The sequence below is a fragment of the Dendrobates tinctorius genome, unplaced genomic scaffold, assembly GCF_039654945.1.
Source record: "Dendrobates tinctorius isolate UK_male_01 unplaced genomic scaffold, ASM3965494v1 ptg000028l, whole genome shotgun sequence".
NCBI classification, from domain to species: domain Eukaryota; kingdom Metazoa; phylum Chordata; class Amphibia; order Anura; family Dendrobatidae; genus Dendrobates; species Dendrobates tinctorius.
This window is the reverse complement of record NW_027361696.1, coordinates 19,681,876-19,705,653: the sequence shown is the minus strand read 5'-3', so window position 1 is coordinate 19,705,653 and position 23,778 is coordinate 19,681,876. Positions and strand designations below refer to the sequence as shown.

At 42.8% G+C, this 23,778-nt stretch overlaps 1 protein-coding gene across 1 annotated transcript in view; it reads left to right on the top strand.

Annotated features, from left to right (window-relative positions):
• The first annotated feature begins 1,364 nt into the window (after nucleotides 1-1,364).
• The window catches only part of ATP4A (ATPase H+/K+ transporting subunit alpha), a 48,776-nt gene continuing 26,362 nt past the window's right edge, over nucleotides 1,365-23,778 (top strand). The window contains exons 1-11 of the mRNA XM_073570388.1: nucleotides 1,365-1,513; nucleotides 9,847-9,981; nucleotides 12,100-12,159; nucleotides 12,593-12,796; nucleotides 13,863-13,976; nucleotides 14,098-14,232; nucleotides 14,390-14,507; nucleotides 20,811-21,079; nucleotides 21,209-21,407; nucleotides 21,493-21,602; nucleotides 21,695-21,829. Of these exons, the coding sequence (XP_073426489.1) occupies nucleotides 1,502-1,513; nucleotides 9,847-9,981; nucleotides 12,100-12,159; nucleotides 12,593-12,796; nucleotides 13,863-13,976; nucleotides 14,098-14,232; nucleotides 14,390-14,507; nucleotides 20,811-21,079; nucleotides 21,209-21,407; nucleotides 21,493-21,602; nucleotides 21,695-21,829 (1,491 nt within the window). The 5' untranslated portion in view covers nucleotides 1,365-1,501. The remainder of the gene's footprint in view (nucleotides 1,514-9,846; nucleotides 9,982-12,099; nucleotides 12,160-12,592; nucleotides 12,797-13,862; nucleotides 13,977-14,097; nucleotides 14,233-14,389; nucleotides 14,508-20,810; nucleotides 21,080-21,208; nucleotides 21,408-21,492; nucleotides 21,603-21,694; nucleotides 21,830-23,778) is intronic.

The window sequence follows — 23,778 nt, the reverse complement described above, 5'->3', positions numbered from 1 at the left end:
CTATCTTGTGTGATACTGACTGCTGAGCTGTGTATCTAATCCTATCCTGTGTGATACTGTCTGCTGAGCTGTGTATCTAATCCTATCCTGTGTGATACTGACAGCTGAGCCGTTTATCTAATCCTATCCTGTGTGATACTGACTGCTGAGCTGTGTATCTAATCCTATCCTGTGTGATAATGACTGCTGAGCTGTGTATCTAATCCTATCCTGTGTGATAATGACTGCTGAGCTGTGTATCTAATCCTATCCTGTGTGATACTGTCTGCTGAGCTTTGTATCTAATCCTATCCTGTGTGATACTGTCTGCTGAGCTTTGTATCTAATCCTATCCTGTGTGTTAATGTCTGATGACCTGTGTATCGATTCCTATCCTGTGTGATACTGACTGCTGAGGCATGTATCTAATCCTATCCTGTGTGATACTGTCTGCTGAGCCGTGTATCTAATCCTATCCTGTGTGATACTGTCTGCTGAGCTTTGTATCTAATCCTATCCTGTGTGTTACTGTCTGATGACCTGTGTATCGATTCCTATCCTGTGTGATACTGACTGCTGAGGCATGTATCTAATCCTATCCTGTGTGATACTGTCTGTTGACCTATGTATCTATTCCTATCCTGTGTGATACTGACTGCTGAGCCGTGTATCTAATCCTCTCCTGTGTGATACTGTCTGCTGAGCTGTGTATCTAATCCTATCCTGTGTGATACTGTCTGCTGAGCTGTGTATCTAATCCTATCGTGTGTGATACTGACAGCTGAGCCGTTTATCTAATCCTATCCTGTGTGATACTGACTTCTGAACCGTGTATCTAATCCTATCCTGTGTGATACTGACTGCTGAGCTGTGTATCTAATCCTATCCTGTGTGATACTGTCTGCTGAGCCGTGTATCTAACCATATCCTGTGTGATACTGTCTGCTGAGCTGTGTATCTAATCCTATCCTGTGTGATACTGTCTGCTGAGCCGTGTATCTAATCCTATCCTGTGTGATACTGTCTGCTGAGCCGTGTATCTAATCCTATCCTGTGTGATACTGACTGCTGAGTCGTGTATCTAATCCTACCATGTGTGATAGTCTGCTGAGCTGTGTAGCTAATCCTCTCCTGTGTGATACCATCTGCAGAGCTGTGTATCTAATCCTATCCTGTGTGATACTGACTGCTGAGCCGTGTATCTAATCCTATCCTGTGTGATACAGTCATGTATCTATTCCTCTCCTGTGCGATACAGCCATGTATCTAATCCTATCCTGTGCGATACAGCTGTGGTGTAGTTGATGGCTACGGATGGTGAAGGGCAGGAGAAGGTTCTGTAATCTCCACGTCCTTCTTTTATCACAGCTCTGAGATTGGATCTCACCTGCAGACGTAAAGCTGCGGCGGATGGCAGGGTCCGGACTCTGGGAGGCTCCAGCTCCCGGGATTTATAAGGCGACATCACGTCCTAGCCAAGATTTGTTGGCCAGCACCGTCCACACAACCCCGAGCCAGCAAGATGGGGAAGAAGGTAAGAATGTAACAAGATATCACACAGGATAGGATTAGATACACGGCTCAGCAGACAGTATCACACAGGATAGGATTGGGTACACAACTTAGCAGACAGTATCACACAGGATAGGATTAGATACACGGTTCAGCAGACAGTATCACACAGGATAGGATTAGATACACGGCTCAGCAGACAGTATCACGCAGGATAGGATTGGGTACACAACTTAGCAGACAGTATCACACAGGATAGGATTAGATACACGGTTCAGCAGACAGTATCACACAGGATAGGATTAGATACACGGCTCAGCAGAGAGTATCACGCAGGATAGCATCAGATACACAGCTCAGCAGACAGTATCACACAGGATAGGATTAGCTACACGGCTCAGCAGACAGTATCACACAGGATAGGATTAGATACACGGCTCAGCAGACAGTATCACACAGGATAGGATTGGGTACACAACTTAGCAACAGTATCACACAGGATTGGATTACATACACGGCTCAGCAGACAGTATCACACAGGATAGGATTAGCTACATGGCTCAGAAGACTGTATCACACAGGATAGGATTAGATACACGGCTCAGCAGACAGTATCACACAGGATAGGATTAGATACACGGCTCAGCAGACAGTATCACACAGGATAGGATTGGGTACACAACTTAGCAGACAGTATCACACAGGATAGGATTAGATACACGGTTCAGCAGACAGTATCACACAGGATAGGATTAGATACACGGCTCAGCAGAGAGTATCACGCAGGATAGCATCAGATACACAGCTCAGCAGACAGTATCACACAGGATAGGATTAGCTACACGGCTCAGCAGACATTATCACACAGGATAGGATTAGATACACGGCTCAGCAGACAGTATCACACAGGATAGGATTGGGTACACAACTTAGCAACAGTATCACACAGGATTGGATTACATACACGGCTCAGCAGACAGTATCACACAGGATAGGATTAGATGCACGGCTCAGCAGACAGTATCACACAGGATAGGATTAGATACACAACTCAGCAGACAGTATCACACAGGAAAGGATTAGATACACAGCTCAGCAGACAGTATCATGCAGGATAGGATTAGATACACGGCTCAGAAGACTATCACACAGGATAGGATTAGATACACGGCTCAGCAGACAGTATCACACAGGATAGGATTAGATATACAGCTCAGCAGACAGTATCATACAGGATAGGATTAGATACACGGCTCAGCAGGCAGTATCAGACAGGATAGGATTAGATACACGGCTCAGCAGTCAGTATCAGGCCATGTGCACACGATGCAGATTTCCAGCGGATCTGCAGCGGATTTTACCGCTCAGAAACGTTGCATATCCGCATTGTGATGTACAGTAGCATGTTAATCAATGGGGAAAAAAACCCACTGTGCAGACTCTGCGGATTTTTCCGCACGGTTTTCTTGTGGTTCAAAATATGCAGCATGTCACTTCTTTTGTGCGGTTTTCCACCTGCTCCATTCTCCAAATCCGCAGGGGAAATCCGCGGTTTGCACAAAAACCGCAAGAAAACTCAATAAAAGAAGAAATCCGCAGGAAAAATGCAGGTCATTTGACCTGCGGATTTCTTCAATTCTGCGCGGAAAAATCCGCAGGGCAAAAATGTACATCTGCACTTAGCCTCACACAGGAGAGGATTAGATACACAGCTCAGCAGACAGTATCACACAGGATAGGATTAGATACACGGCTCAGCAGACAGTATCACATAGGATAGGATTAGATACAAGGCTCAGCAGGCAGTATCACACAAGATAGGATTAGATACACGGCTCAGCAGTCAGTATCACACTGGATAGGATTAGATACACAGCTCAGCAGACAGTATCACACAGGATAGGATTAGATACATGACTCAGCAGACAGTATCACACGGGATAGGAATAGATACACAGCTCAGCAGACAGTATCACGCAGGAGAGGATTAGATACACAGCTTAGCAGACAGTATCACACAAGATAGGATTAGATACACGGCTCAGCAGACAGTATCACACAGGATAGGATTAGATACAAGGCTCAGCAGGCAGTATCACACAAGATAGGATTAGATACACGGCTCAGCAGTCAGTATCACACTGGATAGGATTAGATACACAGCTCAGCAGACAGTATCACACAGGATAGGATTAGATACATGACTCAGCAGACAGTATCACACGGGATAGGAATAGATACACAGCTCAGCAGACAGTATCACGCAGGAGAGGATTAGATACACAGCTTAGCAGACAGTATCACACAAGATAGGATTAGATACACGGCTCAGCAGACAGTATCACACAGGATAGGATTAGATACAAGGCTCAGCAGGCAGTATCACACAGGATAGGATTAGATACACGGCTCAGCAGACAGTATCACGCAGGAGAGGATTAGATACACAGCTCAGCAGACAGTATCACCCAGGATAGGATTAGATACACGGCTCAGCAGACACTATCACACAGGATAGGATTAGATACACGGCTCAGCAGACAGTATCACGCAGGATAGGATTAGATACATGACTCAGCAGACACTCTCACACAGGATAGGATTAGATACACGGCTCAGCAGACAGTATCACACAGGATAGGATTAGATACACGGCTCAGCAGGCAGTATCACACAGGATAGGATTAGATACACGGCTCAGCAGTTAGTATCACACGGGATAGGATTAGATACACGGCTCAGCAGACAGTATCACACAGGATAGGATTAGATACATGACTCAGCAGACAGTATCACACGGGATAGGATTAGATACACGGCTCAGCAGACTATCACACGGGATAGGATTAGAGACACAGCTCAGCAGACAGTATCACACGGGCTAGGATTAGATACACAGCTCAGCAGACAGTATCACGCAGGAGAGGATTAGGTACATCGTTGGCTATTTTGTAATGAATATCAACAAAATGCAGGAAATGAATCAGTACCTGGACGTTGGCAATTACATTTTCCGATCCTGGCGCTCGCTCTGAGCTTTGACCCTTTTTTTTCTTTAGAACTTTCTGATGTTTCTTCCATTGATATTTCTATATTGTCTTCACCAATTCTTACAAATCAAATCTTTCTATAATAATCCCCACAGGAGACCAGAGATCCTCAGGAGATAAGAGGGAGATCTCTGGAATATGTCACACAATACTAAATTGTAGCAATTAATTACCAGATCAACGTTTACTATCTATTATCGACCTTTTACCTGACTTCCACATATCATAACACTGCCCCATTTGGACAACAATGTAACTACTTGTTCTGAGTCCTTTGCTAGATTGTAGCAGTGAGGTGTATATAGGTTTATAGATGGTGTCCTGTATATTGTGATTATGTCACTGCACGGCCTCCTATCACTGATTACACGTCCAGCTAATAATTCACTGCATATTAGGCGGCTGCTGATATTATATCTCACACTTATCATGTCCTCCTGGAATTCTTTGTACTCTTACAATAGTCATTACATTTACTCAGTGCATTGTATCCAGATATGTGATTGTAAGAGGTTATTACTGCAAAAGCAAGATTAGAGAGCAAAGAAACTGCCACATTATCAGCAGAAAATACACTGTGACTAAGTGCATACTGTCCTCTATGTACTATAATACTGCTCCTTGTACAAGAATATAACTACTATAATACTGCTCCTATGTACAAGAATATAACTACTATAATACTGCTCCCTATGTACAAGAATGTAACTACTATAATACTGCTCCTATGTACAAGATTATAACTACTATAATACTGCCCCTGTGTACAAGAATATAACTACTATAGTACTGCCCCATATGTACAAGAATATAACTACTATAATACTGCCCCCTATGTACAAGAATATAACTACTATAATACTGCCCCTATGTGCAAGAATATAACTACTATAATACTGCCCCCTATGTACAAGAATATAACTTCTATAATACTGCCCTCTATGTACAAGAATATAACTACTATAATACTGCTCCCTATATACAAGATTATAACTACTATAATACTGCCCCTGTGTACAAGAATATAACTACTATAATACTGCCCCCTATGTACAAGAATATAACTACTATAATACTGCCCCTATGTACAAGAATATAACTGCTATAATACTGCCTTTATGTACAAGAATATAACTACTATAATACTGCTCCTATGTACAAGAATATAACTACTATAATACTGCTCCTATGTACAAGAATATAACTACTATAATACTGCTCCTATGTACAAGAATATAACTACTATAATACTGCTCATATGTGCAACAATATAACTACTATAATACTGCCCCTATGTACAAGAATATAACTACTATAATACTGCCCCTATGTACAAGAATATAACTACTATAATACTGCCCCTATGTACAAGAATATAACTACTATAATACTGCTCCTATGTACAAGAATATAACTACTATAATACTGCTCCTATGTACAAGAATATAACTACTATAATACTGCTCCTATGTACAAGAATATATCTACTATAATACTGCTCCTATGTGCAACAATATAACTACTATAATACTGCTCCCTATGTACAAGAATATAACTACTATAATACTGCTCCTATGTACAAGAATATAACTACTATAATACTGCTCCTATGTACAAGAATATAACTACTATAATATTGCTCCTATGTGCAAGAATATAACTACTATAATACTGCCTCTATGTACAAGAATATAACTACTATAATACTGCTCCTATGTACACGAATATAACTACTATAATATTGCTCCTATGTACAAGAATATAACTACTATAATACTGCCCCCTATGTAGATGACTGTAACTACTATAATACTGCCCCTCTGTACAAAAATATAACTACTATAATACTGCCCCTATGTACAAGAATATAACTACTATAATACTGCCCCTATGTACAAGAATATAACTACTATAATACTGCCCCTATGAACAAGAATATAACTACTATAATACTGCCCCCTATGAAGAAGACTATAACTACTATAATACTGCCCCTCTGTGCAAAAATATAACTACTATAATACTGCCCCTATGTACAAGAATATAACTACTATAATACTGCTCCCTATGTACAAGAATATAACTACTATAATACTGCCCCTATGTACAAGAATATAACTACTATAATAAACTGCCCCCTATGTACAAGAATATAACTACTATAATACTGCCCCTATGTACAAGAATATAACTACTATAATACTGCTCCTATGTACAAGAATATAACTACTATAATACTGCTCCTATGTACAAGAATATATCTACTATAATACTGCTCCTATGTACAAGAATATAACTACTATAATACTACTCCTATGTGCAAGACTATAACTACTATAATACTGCCCCTATGTACAAGAATATAACTACTATAATACTGCCCCCTATGTACAAGAATATAACTACTATAATACTGCCCCTATGTACAAGAATATAACTACTATAATACTGCCCCCTATGTACAAGAATATAACTACTATAATACTGCCCCTATGTAGAAGACTATAACTACTATGATACTGCCCCTCTGTACAAAAATATAACTACTATAATACTGCCCCTATGTACAAGAATATAACTACTATAATACTGCCCCCTATGTAGAAGACTATAACTACTATAATACTGCCCCTCTGTACAAGAATATAACTACTATAATACTGCCCCCTATGTACAAGAATATAACTACTATAATACTGCCCCTATGTACAAGAATATAACTACTATAATACTGCCCCCTATGTACAAGAATATAACTACTATAATACTGCCCTCTATGTAGAAGACTATAACTACTATAATACTGCCCCTCTGTACAAAAATATAACTACTATAATACTGCCCCTATGTACAAAAATATAACTACTATAATACTGCTCCTATGTACAAGAATATAGCTACTATAATACTGCTCCTGCGTACAAGAATATAACTACTATAATACTGCCCCCTATGTACAAGAATATAACTACTATAATACTGCCCCTATGTACAAGAATATAACTACTATAATACTGCCCCCTATGTACAAGAATATAACTACTATAATACTGCCCCTATGTAGAAGACTATAACTACTATAATACTGCCCCTCTGTACAAAAATATAACTACTATAATACTGCCCCTATGTAGAAGACTATAACTACTATAATACTGCCCCTCTGTACAAAAATATAACTACTATAATACTGCTCCCTATACACAAGAATATAACTACTATAATACTGCCCCCTATGCACAAGATTAGAACTACTATGATTGCCATGTTTGTGGCCTTTCTGCTCTTTTTGGTTTCTTCCTGTTATTTCCTCTTGTATTCTGCACTTTATGTAAATAGTAAACAAAAAGAAGGAAAGAATAGGCCACAAACAGGGGATCACCCTGAACATGAAATAGCATAAATATTACAACATTTTTATTGAAATACAGCAAAATACTAAAAGCATTTAAAAATGGTCACACATGTGACACATACAGAGATTGTGCAATGCTCATAATAGAGCAACCCTCCTGCTACCTACTAAGGCTGAGTGCACATGTACATTTTTGCCCTGCGGATTTTTCCGCGCAGAATTGAAGAAATCCGCAGGTCAAATGACCTGCATTTTTCCTGCGGATTTCTTCCATTTTTAATGCGGTTTTCTTGTGGTTTTTGTGCGGACTCCCCCCTGCGGATTTGGAGACTGGGGAGGTGGAAAACCACACAAAAGAAGTGACACGCTGAGGATTTTGAACCCCGCGGAAAAATCCGCAGCGTCTGCACAGCGTTTTTTTTTTCATTGATTTTAAGGCTACTGTACATCACAATGCGGATATGCAACGTTTCTGCGTGGTAAAATCCGCTGCGGATCTTCTGGATTTCTGCATCGTGTGCACACAGCCTAATACTTCCACCTGGAATGATACCTTTACCCAAGGTACATGTAAACAAGATTCCCAGTTGTCAGTTTAGAGTGCCCACAAATAAACACTAGAGGTCACACATGAGTTAGAAACATAATAATATGAAATTGCAATAAAAAATAATACATTTCCAACCCAAAATGACACAAAACAGTGTGTTCAGTTGTAAAGATCCGGTAGAGTCTTGCTCAATAAAAAATATAAAGGAAGATATCACTGATGTACGCCAGAAAAATCTCAAATGACAATACATCAGCCTAAAATCTGGTGTACAGAGCAGGCAGATCACCCTGAACAAAAGAGAGCTAAAGGAGGTCCAGATAACCAGTGTAAGTCTCCATAACCACCCTCAACAATTGGCATACATGCAGTTCAGCGCAATATAAAACCCGTGAGAAGTGGAGTGGAGCAGGCAGGGCCAGAGACCCTGAGATTTATCTGGCGTACATCAGTGATATCTTCCTTTATATCTTTTATTGCGCAAGACTCTACCGGATCTTTACAACTGAACACACTGTTTTGTGTCATTTTGGGTTGGAAATGTATTATTTTTTATTGCAATTTCATATTATTATGTTTCTAACTCATGTATGACCTCTAGTGTTTATTTGTGGGCACTCTAAACTGACAATTAGGAATCTTGTTCACATGGACCTTGGGTAAAGGTATCATTCCAGGTGGAAGTATTAGTAGGTAGCAGGAGGGTTGCTCTATTATGAGCATTGCCCAATCTCTGTATGTGTCACATGTGTGACCATTTTGAAATGCTTTTAGTATTTTGCTGTTGTTTGCTGTGTTCAATAAAAATGTTGTAATATTTATGCTATTTCCTGTTCAGGGTGATCCCGTTTGTGGCCTATTCTTTCCTTCTTTTTGTTTACTATATGTAGTTTATAGGCCATGGTTGGATCCCCTTAAACCTTTCGGTGGTGCCCCCGATTTTTTTGTTCTTCATTATGTAAATAGTTACATTGTAAATAGAAGTATCTTGATATCAGTCAGTCATAGGAACCTCCAGGCCTGATTAGCGTCTTCTCTGCTGATGACATTGTAGCAATATTGAAGGTCAGAATCCGCGATATTGGAGGTCAGAGTCAGCACTACATGCTGTAGTCCAAAAAGTAAAAAAGCACAAATGCATAAATCCTCCAGAACAGGTAGGGGAGACTTTATTGGAGCACAGAATACATATAATCGATCAGCCAGTCCTGTCGGGTGATAGTGTTATGTCACATGTGAAAATCCTCAGGGATGATGGGCATGATTGTCCATAGAGTGTAGCAGGATCACACAGCACGCATGCACATGGCATATGGGTAGATCCTAAGGTGGACGGCACTGCGGTCAGCTGCCATGCTTTGCAGGATGATGATGCTTTCTTCATTTTTTCACCGACACAGGAGAACTATGACATGTACTCGGTGGAGGCCGGGAAGGATCGGATGGGTGAGATGGACGTGAAAATTAAGAAGAAAGAAGGAAAAGGAATTAAGAAAAAAGAAAAGCTGGAAAATATGAAGAAGGAAATGGACATTGTAAGGAGTCACTGGGGTGTCAGGAGAAGGGGTAGTGTAAGGCCGTGGTCACACTAACCGACGCAAAATACGGTCCGTAGTTTATAGGCGTAATACGGATGAATGACCCCTAAATAGTGCTCCGTATGTCATCCGTAAGCAAGGTGTGGTTGCGTATTTTGCGCATGTCAGCATCTATATGTAATCCGTATGGCATCCGTATGGCGAGATTTTCTCGCCGCCTTGCAAAATGAACATATAATGGAGCCCTATGACAGGGTTTTTAACAGAAATGAAATAATAGATATAGACACATAGAATGCATATATATATATATATATATATACATACAGTATATACCCACAAGTCATTGAGACAAACATATACTGTATATATATATATATATATATATATATATATTTATATTTCACAGAGTTCTTCATAGCAGAATAGCCGCTAATTAAATTGCCGGCTTCTATCAAATCATTCCCCAACCCGACATGAAATGACACATGGTTTACATTCAGTAAAGCATTTAATTTCATGTTTTTCTTTATATGTCCCTGACTAATAATTAGTTGAGGTTTTGTGTGCAAAATTTGGGAGTTGTAGTTGTTATTTTAAGGGGTTAATTCGTTGTTAAAAAATGTGTGGGCTTCCCATTGCTCTGTAGCGGTGGCGAATGGGTTAATCTAACAAAGGGTTAATGTCACCTTACAATCGAATGGTGACATTAACCCTTTGTTAGATTAACCCATTCGCCACCATTATAGGGCAATGGGAAGCCCACGCATTTTTTAACAACGAATTAACCCCTTAAAATAACAACTACAACTCCCAAATTTTGCACACAAAACCTCAACTAATTATTAGTCAGGGACATATAAAGAAAAACATGAAATTAAATGCTTTACTGAATGTAAACCATGTGTCATTTCATGTCGGGTTGGGGAATGATTTGATAGAAGCCGGCAATTTAATTAGCGGCTATTCTGCTATGAAGAACTCTGTGAAATATATATATATATATATATATGTTTGACACAATGACATGTATGTATATATATATATATATATATGTATTCTATGTGTATATATCTATTCTTTCGTTTCTTTATTAAACCTGACAGTGTGAGTTTACTGTATAGCGCACTGAATTGCCGGCTTTTCTAAAAGACACCGGGTGCGTATTTCTCGCAAGTCACACGTGTGGTCCGTGTGTAATCCGTATTTTTTGTGCACCCATAGACTTTCATTGGCGTACTACGGCCGTAGTACGCTGGCAATCGCAAGATGCTTCGATTGGCACGGACCGTAGAATACAGATGAGAAATATACGGCTGGTGCGAGTGACCCCATAGAGAATAATTTGTCCGTGTCTAATGCGTGCTTTTAACGCCTTTCACTCTTCCGTATTCCTAGCCAGTGTGACCCCAGCCTAAGAATTCAGGAGCTCATAGTCCATTTGTGTCTTATGCTCCATTCACATCCAAAACTGCATTCAAAATTCTGCTGAATCCCTGTTAACTCTCAGGTTGCAGGACATCTTTGTGCAAAGCCTCCTGACTGCATTCTACTGTGTGATCTACAGCATAACATCTCAGGTGTATACGGTATATATCAATTTAACGTGGGGGGGTGCTTCCAAAGCAGTGGACAGAATTATGAGTTCAGCTCTGGATGTGACTGAAGTATAGGACGAGTCACCAGATATGTGAAGTATATGACTTCACTATTGCTACCCCCCACCCTACGCTGCTCCTTTAATTGGGGATGACAGTGATGTAATGAGATTTCAGCGTTCCTTAGAAATTTCTATAAGGTGTTAAATATGAAAACCACAAATTTGTGGCGGTCATTGCTCCATTCTGTGGTCGACAGTGAGGAAACATCTGCTACATATCACAACGGTCAAAAAATACAAACCTGCAGGCAGGTTTTGTTTCCACTTGTAGTGCTATTTATTGTTCTCTGTTATCAGCCATTAGGAAAGTAACTTGATTTTTGCCCAGGGGAGTGCAGTCTGTTGCTGCCTGCTATCAGTCATGTCAGGAGAGGGGAGAGGATAGCGCTCGTTTGCTACTGGTCGCCGCCTTATAGGCCTCTATTACATACGTTGTCTCATTGTGACTCTTCTAGGATGACCATGAGCTGAGCATCGAGGAGCTGGAGCTGAAGTACCAGACCAGCATCTCCAGGGTACGTAAGATCAGGACCCCGTGATACCCCTGTAATGTATGGCACAGGATACATTGTATCTATATATACCCCCAGGGTACGTAAGATCGGGACCCCGTAATACCCCTGAAATTTACGCCACAGGATACATTGTATATAAATATATACGCCCAAGGTATGTAAGATCAGGACCCTGTGCCCCCCCTGTAATGTACGGCACAGGATACATTGTATATATATATATATATATATATATATATATATATATACCCCAGGGTACGTAAGATCAGGACCCTGTGCTCCCCCTGTAATATACGGCACAGGATAAATTAGATAGCTGGATATAGAAATATATAGATATATCCCCAGGGTGCGTAAGATCAGGAAGCAGTGCTCCCCTGTAATGTATGACACTGGATGCATTGTATATATATGTATATATATACACTCGCAGGGTATGACGAGCAGCTACGCTGGCGAGATCCTGATCAGAGATGGCCCCAATGAGCTGAAGCCTCCGAAAGGGACCCCGGAGTACGTGAAGTTTGCCCGGCAGCTTGCAGGAGGACTGCAGTGCCTGATGTGGGTGGCTGCTGTCATCTGCTTGATCGCTTTTGGGATCCAGTGTTCACAGGGGGATCTCACAAGCGCGGACAATGTGAGTCACAAAAACCGATGTAATATATGGAGATCACGAGGCCATCATATGGTAAAATGTGATATATACACCAGGGGTGCACACCAACTATAGAGAGCTCTATTTTGTGCCCAGTGTTTTCCAAATGCTTACCACCACGTAGTGCTCAAATAATACCGCCATACAGTCACCACGTAATATCACCATACAGTGCACAGACAGTACTGTCATACAGTCAACACATACCACCAAACAGTGCTCAAATAATACCACCATATAGTCAACACATAGTACTGCAATACAGTGCTCAAATAAAACCACCGTACAGTGCACAGAGAATACCACCATACAGTAACTACATAATATCACTATGCTTTATTCTAATAATACCACCATACAATCACTACATTATGCAATCATGCAGTGTTACAATAATACCACTATACACTGATCAAATAAAACCAACACACAAAGCTCAAATAATACTGTCATGCAGTGATCTGATAATAGCACCATGTAGTGCTAAAAAATTCCACCGTACAGTGATGAAATAATATCACCATGCAAATAATACTTCTCTACAGTGACCACATAATGCCACCATGCAATCCTGAAATAATACCACCATCCAATGAAGACATAATGCCGCCATACAGTGTTGAAACAATGCTACCATACAGTGACCGTATAATAACATATCCCTTGATGTACAGTTTCGTGCTCCAATGCCCTGTAGGCTGTAAACCCGCAAGGTCAGGCTCCGCCCACCTTCATACTCATCTGTCCATGTCCAGCAATGAGGATCAATGCTGCTCTAACAATACATCAGATAACACCGCACTATAGTGATGATATAACATCTCCATACATAAAGTAATGTAATAACAGGAAGGACCAAGGTGCCAGGACTTCTGCAGCAGTCCCATTATCACTGCACAGGTGACACACCACTGATCTGTAGCTGGACCCAAATCAGCCACTAAGTCTGCCGCCATGATATCTTCTTCCCTCCTGATACCAGAGAGGTTCTGTAGATGGTTGGCCATATGGGACTGTTGGGACATAAGGTTCTATTTTCTTCCTGCAGTTGTATTTGGCCATCACCCTCATAGCCGTCGTGGTCGTCACTGGATGCTTTGGTTATTACCAGGAATTTAAGAGTACCAACATCATAGCTAGCTTCAAGAACCTCGTGCCTCAGGTAAGACACATGATGTTCACCAGATGCTAACTGATCTACATGATTCCTACCAATTCCATTGATTTAAATGAAAAAGCTTCAGACCATTGCTCATTGTTGATGCCCATAATTTTGGTTACAGCAAGCCACAGTAGTACGAGACGGGGAAAAGTTTCAGATCAATGCCAACCAACTGGTGGTGGGAGATCTGGTGGAGATTAAGGGTGGAGATCGTGTACCGGCGGATATCAGAATTATCACATCACAAGGCTGTAAGGTAAAGTTCCTTCTAATCACCTCTCTAGATAATATAGAAGTTTCTAGATGTTCTAAAGAAAATCTTTACAGTCTAGTCTTCTGGTCAGTCAATGGCCAACTTGAAGGTTTGGAAACTTGTAGACAAGTTGTCATACTAAGCCTTCCTCATGTTCCAGGTAGATAACTCCTCCCTCACTGGTGAATCTGAACCCCAGACTCGATCTCCGGAATATACCCATGAAAGTCCTCTGGAAACAAGAAACATTGCCTTCTTCTCCACTATGTGTCTGGAAGGTAACGTTTGATACAGAATATCTGGTGGTCAACTATGTCTTAGAGTGGAGGCTATTGTTACGGAGGTCCAATCCAGATGAGGAGCCCTTGTGGTGGTAAACTCTATGGTGGGTCATCACATCTGGACTTGTGGTGGAGTAGAACCAGCAGAAGACCTCACCATGAGACATGATGGATCTCTTCTTCCAATAGTTTTTATTTTTTTAAGAAACGATAAACTCAAATATGCAAACCAAAAGAAAGAGAAGGGATAGCGGGGAATTGGAGAGGGAGACACATTTTTAATGGGGGGGAGGAGAAGGAATAGGTGGGAAAAGGAAGAATTATCCCTATGAAAATCAAGAAGAAGGAAGATAAGTGTACAGGTCTGATGTCTTCACATATTTACAGTTATACCTTAGTCATTATTGTACATTGTGCATTGTAGAAGTAAAACAAAATAATAGAATTGTAATATTGTAGCGTAATAATAGATGATAAGCTGGACGGAAGACAACAAGTTACTAAAACATGGTCAACATTATTTTACCTAGTTGGTACATCTCATTCCGCTTCTATATAGAGATGTTGGCTGTGAAGAGGAACCATTCTTGTATCACCTAAATAAAAAGAGTTCACTAAAAGTTTTTAGAGAAGCTGTTAATTAAAACAAAGTTCCTGTTTCGGTCCCAAGAGTTGTGGCCAAGGTTTGTAATCCAAGGTAAGGTACTTCAGGAGAAAGATCCCACATCTTCGAAACTTGATGAATTTTTAGATGTTTGAGAAGTTCTGGGCTTTCATCTACGGAGGACATACATGGTCCTGATGCCTTGGTGTATTTGGAGGATTGCTGAGTTGGTTCATTTATTAATTCCCGCACTGATGAGCTCTTTTGTGATGTTTTTGAAGCATTTTCTGGCTTGAATAGTTGATTTTGAGAAGTCTAAGGTTAGAACTACATGGGTCAGGAAGTTTTCATGAATCTCTCGTTAAAGCTAATAATCTATTTCTGAAAGGTGAGGTTTGAAATTTGACAACTACGTTTCTAGTATTTTCTTTAGGAGCATGGCGAGGTTTCGGGATTCTGTGTGCTTCGATAACTATTTATTTCTTTGGAGACGTCAGGAATAGTCTCAGTTGTCATTTTTGTAATGCAATGGTCCCATTTGGAGGGTAGCACTGCTTTAGGAAGGAAGAAATATCCCTATGAAAATCGGGAAGAAGGAAGACAAGTGTACAGATCTGATGTCTTCGCATATTTAAAGTTATACCTTAGTCGCGCACCGATGTGCGTTTCACCTCGCTTTCTCAAGGTACGGTCTGTGCTGGTGGCGGCGTGGGTCGTGTCCTGACAGCATTCACTATGGGTAAGCACATGTAGTGTTGGGTTGGTTGAGAACTTATTTCATTGATGTGCACACGCATTGAATACTATTTGGATATTTTGATCATCACCCCGCTACTGCCCATAGGATGTCTAGCACTTAGTACTTTACAGTATCTGTTTATTTGGCTGTCAGGTCATGTATACCAATTTTTATACCTGATCCTATGTTTGTAACATCTGTTTACAATATCCATGTTTTGTATGTAATTTATTACATTTTGTGATTTTTTTTATATTTTGTGATCTCAATAAATTTATGCATTTTTAGTAATATTTGGATCTTGTACTCCCAGTTTTTTCGTTTATGATGTATTCTTTTGACTTGTAGCAAGGACTATGCAATGCGTATGTACTTCAATATCCCCTGATTCATTCACATTTTCAATAAAAGAGTGAATTATGGGTTTATCATTGTAACATGGGTGTTCTTACCACAATCCACAGGGAAAGATGTGAACCAGATTGTTGCCATGTGATAGAGCCTTGGTGTATATTCCTAAAGTATTGTCTGGAATCGCTTCTTCACATTCAATATCTTTTTTTTTACTCTAAATATTTTTATTGAGCTTTAAGAACGTTGGTAGGAAAACCAAACATTCCAATTATATTCAGTAATAACAGTAAAAAAGGTGATTATTAAGTGATCGTTAAACATTAGAATGTGAGTATAATCAGCTGGATGACGTATGAATATTCAATGTCTTCTTCAGAAGAATGGCCCTGAAAGTAGTCTTCTTACTGAAGGAAGGATGAATCCAGAGAGGAGTTGGAGGATATCTTCTTACTGATGGGAGGATGAATCCAGGGAGGAGTTGGATGATATCTTCTTAATGTTGAGAAGATGAATGCAGGGAGGAGATGGAGAATATCTTCTTACTGATGGGAGGATAAATCCAGGGAGGAGTTGGAGGTTGGAGGATATCTTCTTAATGTTGGGTGGATGAATCCAGGGAGGAGTTGGAGGATATCTTCTTAATGTTGAGAAGATGAATCCAGGGAGGAATTGGAGGATATCTTCTTAATGTTGGGTGGATGAATCCAGGGAGGAGTTGGAGAATATCTTCTTAATGTAGGGTGGATGAATCCAGGGAGGAGTTGGAGAATACCTTCATACTGATGGGAGGATAAATCCAGGGAGCAGTTAGAGGATATCTTCTTAATGTTGGGTGGATGAATCTAGGGAGGAGTTGGAGGATATCTCCTTAATGTTGGGTGGATGAATCCAGGGAGGAGTTGGAGGATATCTTCTTAATGTTGGGTGGATGATTCCAGGGGGGAGTTGGAGAATATATTCTTAATGTTGAGACGATGAATCCAGGGAAGAGTTGGAGGAAGTCTTCTTAATGTTGAGAAGATGAATCCAGGAAGAGGTTGGAGGATATCTTATTACTGATGGGCGGATGAATCCAGGGAGGAGTTAGAGGATATCTTCTTAATGTTGAGAACATGAATCCAGGGAGGAGTTGGAGGATATCTTCTTAATGTTGGATGGATGAATCCAGGGAGGAGTTGGAGGATGTCTTCTTACTGAAGGGAGTTTAAAAACAGGGAGGAGTTGGAGGTTATCTTCTTAATGTGGGGTGGATGAATTCAGAGAGGAGTTGGAGGATATCTTCTTAATGTTGAGAAGATGAGTTCAGGGAGGGGTTGGAGGATGTCTTCTTTCTCTCATGAATATCCCAGTCAGTCATTAGCATTGTAATCCTCATGTAAATCATTAGCCTCCAAACTTTCTGACCTTGAGAGCCACATTCAGCTCTGAGGTCGCGAGTGTGATGCGAGTAACTATAGTAAATATTAGTCCCAGAAGTGGAGAGAAAGACAACAATAACAGATAGTAATAATATCTACTACTTTATGAATAAGTAAAGGCAGGTCAAACAATCCAAGGTCAGGTCCAGGAAATGGCACAGTACAAGGGGAAGTCAGAGACGAAATCCAATTCACGAGCCGAGGTCAGGAAAACCAGAAAAACAGGACAGTTTATAGGGAGCAGAGGTAGGTACCAACAAGTTCTTAGGATGCAGTGACGAGACACGAGACTGAGTATGATTTTGGAAAGCAACGTTTATGAACTGGAGCCGCTAGGGCTATGCTGAGCAACCAAAAAGGGATAACACTTATTTGTCCATGCAGGGACTCAACAACAGTAACAATACTTTTCTTATCGAGACTACGTCTAAACCGGCAGGGCCAGCTAATGTAGGCCACGTACGGCCAACTATGAGTACTTATTTCCTAAAGTCAACTTATCCTTCCGGTCGTCCTTCGGTGTCACTGGAGGGTCTGCTTCGAGGTCTCTGTTGCGGCTGTTCTGACGACACTGATGTGTCTGCTTTGACGTCGCAACCGCTAGGCCCAGCTACTGAAGGACGGCAGTGATCTTAGGCGTCTCAGTATCCAAAAAAAGTTGGGGCACAACAAGCCCTGAAGGATCTGTGCTGTTGGGGCACAACAGGCCCAGTAGTAATCCTGAAGCTGGGAGCACAACAGGCCCTGAAGGATCTTGGCTGTTGGGGCACAACAGGCCCTGAAGGATCTTGGCTGTCGGGGCACAACAGGCCCTGGGGTAACCCAAAAGCTGGGGGCACAACAGGCCCTGAAGGATCTTGGCTGTCGGGGCACAACAGGCCCTGGGTGATCCTTTGTAGCTATAACCCCCTGTCAACACGGTGGGGTCGGCCTCTCAGAAAGTCTTGTCAGGCTCTTCTCCCCAAAGCTGGGTTGTGATGCAGTTTTCAATAGTGACCGTTGGCAGGCCTATGCTTAGGGTCCCTCTGTAGGAGGGGAGTAGGCCTCAACTGCCGACTGTGGCGAGATAGCGCCCGCTGTGGCCGGTGATGAAGGGGGCACAGCCATGGCTGAGGCAGGAAGGCAGTGTCCAGGTCGCCGCAGCGGGCTGGTGTGTCGTGACAGCGGCGGCTAGGGATAGCGGACCAGCTGCAACAGAGCAAAGGACAGCGGTAACGGCTGCGGCCGACCATGGACAGAGAGTCGCCCAGGGTTGGGTTGGGGTGAAGCACAAGCCTCTTGTCGGGCAGTTCGCGCTTACCCTCCACAGACCACTGACGATCTCCCTTCTGATCAACGTCTGACAAGACCGCTCCCTCTACCTTCCACGGTCCCTCTCTGTTATGAATGAGTCACCGTAGGAGGCAAAAACAGAAATACTAGCTAAGTCCAGAAAACCAGAGAAGTTGGAAGCTATCGGATTGCAGACCCCTGAACCTATCAACAACAACTAGCAGTAGCCGTGGGGGGTTCCTACGGTGCCCTAGACCCCTCGATCACAGCCGGAGAACTAAATAGCCTAAAGACAGAAAGGGAAATCTAAACTGCCCCAGAGCAGACCCCAAAGCAATAGGCAGCCACCAAGATATAATGACGGTGAAGCAAGATGAAAAAACACTCACACAGATAGAAAGATAGGCTGAGCAAATGATGGGGCCCAAGCTAACTAAATAGGACAGGATAGAAAAGCTGCTGTCTGCAATCCCCCAAAAACCCTATAAAAACAAGAGCCAACAGACTGATAGGGAAAAAAGCCCTGAAGATGCTAGGCTTCAAAAAGACTATATCAGTACTCAGGTATTTTCTGAAGGCAGAGCAAAAAAGGAATTCAGCTCACCCCAGCAGGGAATGGCAGAAATCCAGAAAAACAAAGCAAAACAAAACCAAAACACAAATGCAAAAAGCAGAGCAGAAAACTTAGCTTTGAGGAGCAGGAATCAGACTGGTCTCCTAGAATCCCTCAGAGAAATCACCCGCAAGGCAGAAGGGCGTCGGCTGCCTTATATCCAGTCAGCAATTCCAGTCACCCAGTCATCATCATTCTGCTCAGGTGCTTGGTAATCAGCCTCACTACCTTCCTTCACCAGAAGAGGGAGTTCATCAGACCTCAATGGTGAAGGGGAAAATGAACTCACAACACCTCTCGTCCTGTCAGCCTCTCTGCCAACTGAACTCCCCGCGCGCTCCCTGCTCCTCTTTTCTTAGCCCCGCCCCCTGCTGCCCTGTTACCTCTAGTCTCCCGCTTTCCTTCGTTGGCCCCCTAGTACCGTTTCCTCAGGAACCCAGATGGCGATCCCCTTGGTTCCGGTCTAGACACTTTACAGGAGTCCTCCTCCCCACACAGGCACAAGAGAAGTCAGATCACAGGAAAAGAATCTAAGTCCGGGAAGGGAATAAAGTCAGGCTGGGTCAGGAACAGAGCACAGAGGGATCAGTCTTACACAGGCAGCAGCAAGTGTACAATTGACACTGGATGGAGGAGCTAGCATGCTTAAGTAGAGGACTAATCAAGGGAAGTGAACACAGATGATTGCCGCACAGACACAGCACAACCAAAACAGACAGCCTTCTAAAAAAAAAGTAACATAACAGACAGGAATAATGTGGAGATGGTGACAGCGAGCCACAATTCATGGGACTGCGAGCCACATGTGGCTCACGAGCTACAGGTTGGGAACCCCCGATACAGATGAACGGAGATGATTACAAAGTCTGAAGCCTCCTTTAAATTCCCTTCTCTAATCGGAATCTTAGAAGTAGCAAATCCTCTGTCACAAGCCTTTGGGGATCTCTGTGATGGATCTTACCTCTTTAATGTATCCCCATACCCGGAGTATCGACCTATGCAGTCCTCAATAGTGCTAATTAAGTTCACCTTAAGAAATCGAAAGTAGCATTTTTTTTTTTTTTTGAAGGCTGCAGAGGAGCTCAGACAAACTGCTCCGGACCTTCAGCAAACCACAGACCCCGTCATGGATTTCTTAGTAGAGTATTTAGTTGGTATCTATAGCTGAAGACCAACATTTTGGGTCATAATTAATTCTCCACAGCACACTGTATACATTAGAAGATAAAAATCCCTAAACCATGATGTGCCATATTCAGTTTACAATCAACATCAATAACTGTTCTTGGCTGCTTCACAGGAACCGCCACCGGAATTATTATCAACACCGGCGACCGCACCATCATTGGTCGTATTGCTAGCTTGGCATCAGGTGTGGGGAATGAGAAGACACCAATCGCCATTGAGATTGAGCACTTTGTGGACATCATCGCCGGTTTGGCCATCTTCTTTGGAGCTACCTTCTTTGTGGTGGCCATGGTTATCGGCTACCCATTCCTTCGTGCCATGGTGTTCTTCATGGCTATTGTGGTAGCCTATGTCCCTGAGGGTCTGCTGGCCACTGTTACGGTGAGAAACCTACAGACCAAGAACAATGGTCAAAATAAGCAGATGGATCACCATAAGTGGATCTGTCACAGGGTTGGTTGCCTCTGGTCTATCTCATGGGCTTCTGACCTTCTGAATCTTGGCCCTCAGGTTTGTCTGTCTCTTACCGCCAAGCGTCTTGCCCGAAAAAACTGTGTAGTGAAGAACCTTGAGGCTGTGGAAACCTTGGGCTCTACATCAGTCATCTGCTCAGACAAGACGGGAACTTTAACGCAGAACCGGATGACCGTGTCCCACTTGTGGTTTGACAACCAGATCCATTCTGCTGACACCACTGAGGACCAGTCAGGTGCCCTCTAAACCCCCCAGTAATAGAGAATCCCCAATAATATAGAACACTTGTTTCATAGTAACTTAACATTCTCTCTTCTCAGGACAAAGCTTTGACCAGACATCGGACACTTGGAGAGCTCTGAGCAAGGTGGTCAGTCTCTGTAATAGAGCCTTCTTCAAGGGAGGGCAAGAAGGAGTCCCGGTACCCAAGGTGAGAACCAACAACACCACTTCATGGTATAAAATGTAGACTAGACACCAACTAAAAGAGAGTGTGAGCCAAAATATCAAATCACCCTACAGCGCATTGTTATCGGAGACGCCTCTGAGACAGCTCTCCTGAAGTTCTCTGAGCTGACAGTCGGTAACGTCATGGAGTACCGAGAACGCTTCAAGAAAGTGACAGAAGTTCCCTTCAACTCCACCAACAAATTTCAGGTAAAAAAGAAGGACAATAATAAATCAACTATAGAGAATGTCTAGTGTTAGGAGGAACATTACTAGTAGAATTTCTAATTATTGTAGCACTGATAATAATTGTGACAATAATCTCTCATGGACGTGGTTTGTGGAACCACTGTGCCACGTACCGCGGAGAGCCTGGAGGGGCGTGACTAAGTGAGCACTGGACTGTTCACTAGAGCCTCTGATGGTGAGGATAGACTTGACTCCCCGTGAAAGCCAGGTGCCACTCCAGGACAGACCAACGGTCGCGCAGCAGCTGGATCCAGAAGGACAGACTGGATGGAGCAGCAGGCAGAGTTTGTATCAGAGTGCAGCAAACAGAGTTTGTGTCAGAGTGCAGCAGGCAGGGTCTGCACCAGGGTGCAGTAGGCAGGATCTGCACCAGGGTGCAGCAGGCAGGATCTCCACCAGAGTGCAGCAGGCAGGATTTGCACCAGGGTGCAGCAGGCAGGATCTGCAGCGAAAAGCAGCAGGCAGGATCAGCCCCAGAGTGCCGCAGGGTCTGGTATGCAACCTTACACAACATAGACTGCAAAACAGGAAGGTTGCTAAGGAACCTCCCCAGCAGGGAGGAAGTGGGTCACCCTCCCAGGGCTGTGGGGTACTCGGTACCGGGCCGGTGTCAGTGGGATGTGTCACATCAGCAATGACCCGGTCCGTGGCCCTGGGCGCCCAAGTAATTGTGAAATGTAATGGTGTAATGGAATAGTTCGTGACGCCATATGTGGTGTTCGGCAAGGGAGATGTTAAGCCGACGCTGCAGACAGCTCTGCTGGGACAGATGGTATGGTGCAGCAGTGATGGTATAGCCCTCCACAGGCAGGGCTAATCTCCCAGGGCAGTGTAGAGATGGTTGGCACGGTGATGTAGCAGTGCCGTAAGGGTAGGAAGCAGACAAGACACAGCGGGGTGCAATTTCTGTACCTTTACTTGATAACTGCAGTCCAGGGTCCTGATTACAGATGGTAACGGAGCAGGCTAGCCTGGAAGCAACTCAGGGATTCTCTCTCACAGACAGGCTGTGCAGTCTCCTTCCTAGCGCCTTGTGGTGTGAAGCATTCCAGTACTTAGTTACTCTAGAGTTCCTCCTGTCAGATGTTCTCAAGAACCTCACTTGCACGGCAGACAGCTGTAGCCTCTCTCGGGGACTCCTCTCTAGTCCTGGCTCTCTATCCAAGCTGCTGTTGTGCCTCAAGTCTTAGATAGGAGTAGGGCATTTACAGCCTCCTACTCCTCTGGTATCTGCTGTATGACCTTTAGTATCCGTACAGCCGTGGAGACCAGGCTCCAGTTCGTGCTCTCTCAGCTGAGGGAGCTCTCCTTCCTAGCTCAGCCTCCAGCTTCGTTCCACACGTCTGCACACTTCACCCTCCGCAGACTATCTGACCACTCCTTCCTCTTGGCCCTCAGAGGGCACCCCTCCCCTTAATCCTGGTTCAGAGTTACCCCTGGTGGCCTGGAGTGGAACTGTGTTGCATGTATGGATTGACTGCGAGAGAGACCCCTTCATTGCTTCCAAGCCTGGCATTACCCTCCCCTGGAGGAAGGCAAAGCCATTGTGGCGGCCATGCTCCTGGGGGCACCACAGAAGCAATAAATACAGTGGGGAAAAAAAGTATTTTGTCAGCCACCAATTGTGCAAGTTCTCCCACTTTAAAAGATGAGAGAGGCCTGTAACTGACATCATAGGTAGACCACAAATATGAGAGTCAAAATGAGAAAACAAATCCAGAAAATCACCTTGTCTGATTTGGCATGATTTATTTTGCAAATTATGGTGGAAAATAAGTATTTGGTCACCTGAAAACAGGCAATATTTCTGGCTCTCTCAGACCTGTAACTTCTTCTTTAAGAGGCTCCTCTGTCCTCCACTCAATACCTGTAGTAATGGCACTTGTTTGAACTTGTTATCAGTATAAAGG